Source organism: Clarias gariepinus, chromosome 5, assembly GCF_024256425.1.
Source record: "Clarias gariepinus isolate MV-2021 ecotype Netherlands chromosome 5, CGAR_prim_01v2, whole genome shotgun sequence".
NCBI classification, from domain to species: Eukaryota; Metazoa; Chordata; class Actinopteri; order Siluriformes; family Clariidae; genus Clarias; species Clarias gariepinus.
In genome coordinates this window covers 28,526,203-28,534,016 of record NC_071104.1, presented here as the reverse complement: position 1 = coordinate 28,534,016, position 7,814 = coordinate 28,526,203, and the positions used below count along the sequence as shown (strand labels likewise).

At 38.6% G+C, this 7,814-nt stretch overlaps 1 protein-coding gene across 1 annotated transcript; it reads left to right on the top strand.

The window, feature by feature from the left end:
• The first annotated feature begins 1,266 nt into the window (after positions 1–1,266).
• On the top strand, positions 1,267–5,144 carry mnx2a (motor neuron and pancreas homeobox 2a). The gene is made up of 3 exons (XM_053497033.1): positions 1,267–1,866; positions 3,224–3,384; positions 3,899–5,144. Exons 1-3 carry the CDS (start codon positions 1,446–1,448, stop codon positions 4,244–4,246), a joined length of 930 nt encoding a protein of 309 aa, XP_053353008.1. The 5' UTR covers positions 1,267–1,445; the 3' UTR covers positions 4,247–5,144.
• The last annotated feature ends 2,670 nt before the right edge of the window (positions 5,145–7,814 follow it).

The window sequence follows — 7,814 nt, the reverse complement described above, 5'->3', positions numbered from 1 at the left end:
GTGTATGCTCGCTGTGGGAAATTGCTGTGCTGATCACACCTGGTCTCACAAGCAGGGTGGAAAAGGTCAACTTGTCCATCATTGCTTCTCATCAAGGCCAGCAACTGAAATGTTGTTCCAGTGGTATTTATAAAACTTCCAAGTACACTAACTGCAACTCACCTTCACCCATGACTTTACGTCCCAGTGTACCAGGGCAAACTGGTATGTTCCAGGAAAATGTAACCATTTCTTAACTGGGAAATAAGTTATAGGCAAGATCAAAGAGATTTGCTTAACTGTGTTGTGTCCATTTTTTATATCTATATTTAAACATTCCTAAGGTTTGAAATTAATATATTACATAAAATGTTATATACTTCATATATGCTCTGTTTAATTTAATTTCATTATTTTTCCTTAAGTTTAGTTTTATTGACTAAGATTTAGCCTTGTACTATCAGGTAAGTGCTTATTGAGTGACACTGTAAGTGAATATTAAAATGCGAAGCGCAGTTATTTAGCACAATTTAACTTCAAATTCCATTCGCAGTTTTTTTCCAGACATTCCGACATGAAAATTGTTTTCCCCTAAATATCTCCAATGATAGGTTTAACGGACAGATTAATGAAATCTCAGTTTCCTGTAGGCTATAGGCCTATAAATGTTTTTTGTGTTCCATATCATCATATTTAAGTAAAATGTAAAATAACAGGTTGTTTTAAGGCTGAGGATTCCTCAGCATTTTACTGGGGGAAAAAATAACCTATCATATTTTTATTTAAAAAAAATTCCTTTAATGCATCGATGAAGTGCAATCACCATTATTTCTTTTCATATTTTTCTTGATTTGCTAATACTAGGCTATTTTTGCAATAAGAGAGGTGCTGATTTTTGGTCTGAAGGCAGTTTTGTATTGATCATTTTGCTCATATAAACTATTTTGCGCATAACGTCCTAATTCCCCCACACCCAAATTGCAAACTGTTTGTTTTTGGTGAATAAACTGACAGACAGCAGCCTTCGGTTTAGACAGTAAAGAGGTGGACAGCACGTATTTCTGAGTGATTATTCATTAATCTTAACTGTATAAGTGGTGTGAATGGTTTGGGCTGCAGAGCTTCAGAGCACTAAATGCGCGGGTATTTAGTTAATTAGAAAGCGGGGGAGGGACTCTGAGCCCGCAAGTCAACTCGGTCAGCCAATCAGACACGCTTTAGCAGCGCGAGCGCATCCAAAAGTCGGAAGCTGCACCTGCGTTTGGCACTAACGCGCGTGAGATCGCTTTCATCCGCAAGAATTAGGGGAAAGGGAAGAGGACAGAAGACAGAAAACAGCGCCGGGTGTTTGTCAAATTATAACCTTTAACATCGGGATGATTAGATGAGAAAAAAAAGTAGAAGAATTAGAAGTAATTAAATAAACCCTGAAGTACCAAAGGCAGTTTAAAGACGACAGGATTGCCATGGACAAGTCGAAGAACTTTCGGATCGATGCTCTGTTGGCAGGAGAGTCACAGCGCAGGAGAGCCCGGGACTCTGATGTACTCGATGTTGAAGCCACGCTGTGTAAAAGAGCAGACAGCTCTCCGCTCCGGAGCAGTGCCAGTGTCCTCCAGCAGCAGACAGGAATCGTTCCCAAACCCGGCCTGCTGACCATCCCTCATCCCGGACTTAGCGCGTTGTCTCAGGGCTCGCTCGCAGGGATGTACCCGGGCCCGGTGTGCTCTCTGAGCGCGCTGGGAGCGCAGCATGCTGCCTTCCCGTATCCCGCCTTTACTCCGCCGCATCCCGAGCAGCTGAAGGCCGCCGCGGTGGCGGGACATTTCCCCTTCGAGCAGTGGATCCGCGCAAGCATCATGGTGCCGAGACTCGCCGAGTTTAACGGTGCGTGCACAAACAGCGCAAAAAATTGTCGGGCGTACATTATGTAGATCAAAATTAAATGGTTTCTGTGCATTCGAATATACGTACTTCAATCAACAAAAAAGATCAGTAGGTTATGATGTTGCCTCAGTTCGAAAAATCAATTCACGCGCACAAAGTCTTAAAAGAGCTCGCAAGTACTCTTCTTTCTCTTTAATTTTTACTTTGTAATAGTTTTTAACATTTACGTCTTCTGTTTCTATTATTATTATTATTATTATTATAGTAAAGTGACTGTGGTTGAATGTGAAAATGTAACTTTTGTGATGAACGTGCGCTCTGTTTTGAAGACAGAGATTCCTGCAAATTTCACAGGAGTGAAAAAAAAGGAAAAGTTAGTTATCAAGGAAATTACGAATCTGTGGATCCTATTTTCCCGCCAATTTCATTTCATTTTTGTTTTTATCTAAACTGAGCATTTGCCTACAAAAAAATTATAAAATTTGGAATGGCACATTTTAATTATATATATGTAAATACAGATAGATATTCAGATTAAATAATATGAATAATTATAGTGATGATGATAATACATCTGTTTATGTACAAGTAGGATATTGTAAATATTTAATGGCTAAACTTTTCAGTTCCCAGGATAATGGACATCTTTGCCTTATCCCTCGCTGCATTCTGAAAGTCCACCTATAATGAATGCCTTAGTTTAATCCAAGATTAATATTATTTTTATTAAGAATCATCAATACCATTAAGAATAATAATGAACTTTATAATTGTCAGTAATTTCTTGATAGATTTGTACTTCTTTAGTCTGCCTCCGTAAACCATCACAATATGAAAATAAAAATATTATATGAAAAGTAATTGATTTTATGTGAAATATATTAAATGAAATTCAACACTGTGACCTCGTAGAGCTGTAAATATTCTCTACCATAATTGAATCAGTGTTTACTGCTAACTGAACTATAATGTAAGCTTTTTATTTTTAGTCCTTTAATTTGGTCATAAAGGACAGCTCCATTAAAATTGCCTTTGTCTGGCAGAGAACTATAAAGGAACACTTAATCCGCTCTGTACTTTGTCAGTAAAGTTTTCTGGTATTGAGTTTTCATTAAGTTAATGGTGCTCACTGGTGTTTTATTATCCCACTAAAGCAATATCTCTGGACCCTCTCATCAACAATAAAAGGTATGCCTGTTATCATTAGTGATAGAATGAGACGGGGGCAGTTAGTCTGTTTATGTTTTTTGTGTTTAACAATAGGTCTCCTATTAATGTTTGTTCATTTTCTTTTTGTCCTTTTTCTTCTGGCCTTTTTCTCTTGGCATTCTTTGTTCTACCTATCTTCCCCTCACAGGCTCTCCTCAGTCAGGCCTGATGGGAAAGTGCCGTCGACCTCGAACTGCCTTCACTAGTCAGCAGTTACTGGAACTAGAAAACCAGTTCAAACTGAACAAGTATCTGTCCCGACCAAAGCGCTTTGAAGTGGCCACTTCACTAATGCTGACCGAAACACAGGTGAGTTCGGAAACTGCACCGTAGTGTATTTAATCAGTAATCTGAAACAGTTTGACTTGTTCTTTTGCATTACACGTACACATGCTATACACTTTCAGAAAAATGGTACTAAGCTGTACCATTCCTTGGCATTAGGGTGAAACCAACAGGGGTATATTATTTTTATCCCTGGTGTGTATTTGTATGTATGTAATTTTTCTGGAAATGTGCATGAAGTGTTTGCAATAAAACATGAAATTATCCATGAACAACGTGCAGCTCTATGTGCTACTATGTACTTAACGACATTCATGTAAAAAAAATATACAACAGGTCCAAAAAGGTTTCACCTCAGTTACATGAAATCATATGAGAAAAAAAAATGACTTTTTCTTCAGTGTGTATATATAATACATTCATATTTGATATTATATAACCTTTTGATATTTGATATTAAAACCTGATATTTAACATTAAAAAGTACTACTAACAGTTTCACACCATGATTAAATTCAAATCTTTAAATCACATATAGGTAAAAATCTGGTTCCAAAACCGACGGATGAAATGGAAACGCAGCCGCAAAGCCAAAGAGCAAGCGGCACAGCTGGAGGCCGATGGCAATCAGCAGTCCAAACGCTCCAGCAAACCTGGAGACCCTCGGCGCTGCAGCACACAGGACGATGATGAGGAGCTGGAAGCAGAGGAAGAAGAGGATGAAGATGAAGGATTCGGCGGTGCTCTAAACGGCAGTGTGGGCCTGCCTCACTCCTCAGACTTTCTCCAGCACAGCTCTGAGTTGAGCTACAGTTCTCACAGCTCTTACTCAGATGATGAGCTGGAAGAGATTGGCGCAGACAGGAAGATTGGAGTAGGGCTATGAAGCTGCAGTGTAATTATGAATTATTTACCCATTGTGTAGTATAACAGCTTGCTGCATCTATAGGCTTCATCAGAGACTTTGCACTTGCAAAGACTGAAACCATGCACCAAAATCTCTTACTCTTATTTATCTATGTGACAGCCTTTAACTTATAAACTGCTGTCTTGTCCCAAGTAGGAATGTTTCTCTCTGTAAAAATGTCTTTGTCCTCTGTGTTTAGGTGAGCATTTGGGGATTTGCAACCTTTGTTTGAGTAGTATGACTAATATTTCTACTACATGCAAGATCCAGATGCTTACTTTTGTACACTGGTCTGTACATACACGTGAACAAAAACATGTCTAACTATGAACTACACTGTGCTCAGCGCAAACAGTGAGTTACTGTGTGATGCAAAGCTTTTGTTACACAATATGTTTTTTCAGAAACCATTGACTGAATAACACAGCAGAACTTCTCAGCAGATCCTCACCAAACATTGGATACAGGAGCAAAAAGTGAATCAGTGTGTTATTTATTCATTCGTCTTTGTCATGTTTGTTATTGGTGGTGTTGTCCTTAATGGTATTTAAGTGTTACAGATTATATCTAATTTATTCACGGTAAAATGTACACAGTGAAAATTCACAGTGAAGAAAATGTCTCTGTTAAATTAAAAGCGAAAGAATAAATTGTAAAAATTGGACTATATTAACACTGCGGCTATAACTTCTTCTTTAGATAAACACCTCGCCCCTGAGTGCATAACTGTGTGCATTATGTATTGAGGTATAAATGTGCTTTTGGCACACAGAGCAGATCCCTGATGATTCAGTGCTGTAAATGATCATGATTGTAAAGCAGCAGGCAAAGTTATTTGTTCCTCTTTCCACAGGCCCTCCCTTTTCTCCTGTTTAACCTCCACCTGACAAAGATGGTGATTAAAGCGCTGGAGAATCTGCGGTGCATTATGAGCAATCTGCTTGTTATTTATGGCCCCATGCCTTTCAAATATGAGTTACTCAGGCAGGTTTACTGATGGACAAATAATTAAGTTAATGAAGAGGAAGTAAAATAATCAGCTGATGTCACAGCCCAATTTAATTTGCGGAAAACAAATGCTTGTGGGGAACAAAAGAGAAACTTCATGATGCTGTCTGTGTGTGTGTGTGTGTGTGTGTGTGTGTGTGTGTGTGGTGTGCACTAGGCTGTTGCATAAACATGAGAGCAGGTGGAAATGCAGCAGTCTGTCTTCGTCAAAATGAAAAGCTTTTTGTATTTATAAGTATTAAATGCATTTCACTGGAGAGGACGCCATGTCTTGCCAAGTCTGGAGAAAAAGAAAGTATGGCTATAAATGCCAAGAAACAGTTCTCACTGGCATTTTGTGGAATTAGTCCACACTCAGATTTGAATTGTGTTCAGTGAGAGTTTGTCGCTAGTTTGGATGATGCGCGCGACCAGAACTGCGTTGTTTAATGTCTCCATGGCAAAGACGGAACTTCCGCCGTTGCCATGGAGACAATAAACAATGAAATAATCAACGCAGTACTGGTCACGTGTCCAGCAAAGTATCAGAAACTGTAGCGCTGCAGCACAATTACTAACACGCTTACGGAATAAGAGCAGTTTGCATGAGGTAAGGAATATCGCTGTTTATGGCGAGGTTTGTGACAAAAGTTTCCCGTGTTAGACGTTACAGATATAGTGCTAGTCGCTCAAGAGGTATAACTAACTAACTAATAACTAACTAACGTAGTACAACCATCCAATGTAGATAACTACATATAACTTACAAACAGTTTTAAAATATGCATCAATTTAACTATGCAGCCGTTAACCTAGTAATATTAATCACACATTTATCCCCTAAAACGTCCGGTACTTTTTTACGTGTCGGTGCGTGTGAGATCTCTCTATCTACACTACCGTATATGGACAAACGTATTTGGCCAAACCTGCAATGCCATTGAATATAAACACATACACGTTAATATGGAGCTTTCACGATTTTGGAGTGTTCCTGTGGGGATTAATGTCCGTTCATTCTGTAGAGTATTTATGAGGTCAGGCATTGATGTTGCTCGAGAAGGCCCGGCTCACAACCTCTGTTCCATTTTATCCCAAAGGTGTCCGATGGGGTTGAGGTCAGGGCTCTGTGAGGAGCAGTCAAGTTCTTCCAAACTGAACTCAACAAAACAATGCCTTTATAGTCCTTGCTTTCTGCACTGGGGCAAAGTCATATTGAAATAGAAAAGGGTCTTTCCCGCACATTTGCCACAAGGTTAAAAGCATGGCATTTTCCAACATGTCTTGGTATGCTGAAACATTAAGTTTTCCCATTCACTGGGGATAAGGATCCTGATTGAAACACCTGAATTGAATAATTAACAAATACTTTTGTCCATATCTATCTATCTATCTATCTATCTATCTATCTATCTATCTATCTATCTATCTATCTATCATCTAATACACACACACACACACACACACACACACACACACACACACACAATCTACAGGATGACCAAAAAAATCTCCATGCATGGAAAAAATCCAGACAAAAAAAAATCCAGAAAAAATACTTTTTCTTTGCCATATCTTTGTAAACACACACACAAACACACACACACACACACACACGCCATGGTGACCAGTCCAAGAAACATCCTGATCCAACCATTCCATATTTATCTGGACTTTTGGGACACTTAATGTATCTATTTATCTACCTACCATATAGAATATTTTGTCTTTCACACAAAGCAGTACAATATAATTGATATTTAAGGATATCCTGAATTTTCGACAATTCCATAAATTATTATTTAGTAGCCTTTGGCCAATGGCACCATTTTTGTTGTAACTTTGGGGTATCCATCAGTGGCGTGATAATAGCATAGTGAGTTATTTGCAAATCATGTTGCTAGGTTGCCTTATTTAATTTAAATTCTTGCTAGTTAATCTGATTCACACACTGCACTATTTGGCCACCTTTCTCTATCTCTGTACTTCGATAGTATCTACCACATGGAAATCGACAAGATATTATTTAAGTGCTGGGTAATTTTTTCAGAACAGCAGTAACACTGAACTGGTAGTGTGTATTGACATAGTTCAGGTGTCAGACACAAGAGCATTGCTATGTTTTGAACTCTAGCTTAAAACATATATTCTGTTCTAACCACAATGCTTCTGCTGCTGATTGTTGTGATTCATAACCTAGCATTGAGATTAGGTTATTTAACACACACACACACACACACACACACACACACACACACACACTCACACAAGCACATTACCATCTCAATGTCACTATTGTACTTAAAATGTTCCAGTACACAAATAATATCTCTACAGCAATAGACTCATTTCTTTAATTGTTTGAATGAACAAGTCGACAAATTATGTATAGTAACAGATGGGCTACAGCATAGGTGTCCAAAATCTAGCTCCAAGGCCAAATTCTGCCCGCAGACAGATGTTAACTGCTCTGTGGCTTCTCTGTTAGAATACACGATAGGTTGTCTGCCAGCCAACACTTTGTATTTTTCCTTTCACCTCACTATGTCCTCTACACCAG

Coding starts and splice junctions, on each gene's coding strand:
- mnx2a (XM_053497033.1), top strand. CDS start 1,446: ATGGACAAGTCGAAGAACTTTCGGATCGATGCTCTGTTGGCAGGAGAG. Junction 1,867..3,223: donor GAGACTCGCCGAGTTTAACG/GTGCGTGCACAA, acceptor TTCCCCTCACAG/GCTCTCCTCAGTCAGGCCTG. Junction 3,385..3,898: donor TAATGCTGACCGAAACACAG/GTGAGTTCGGAA, acceptor AATCACATATAG/GTAAAAATCTGGTTCCAAAA.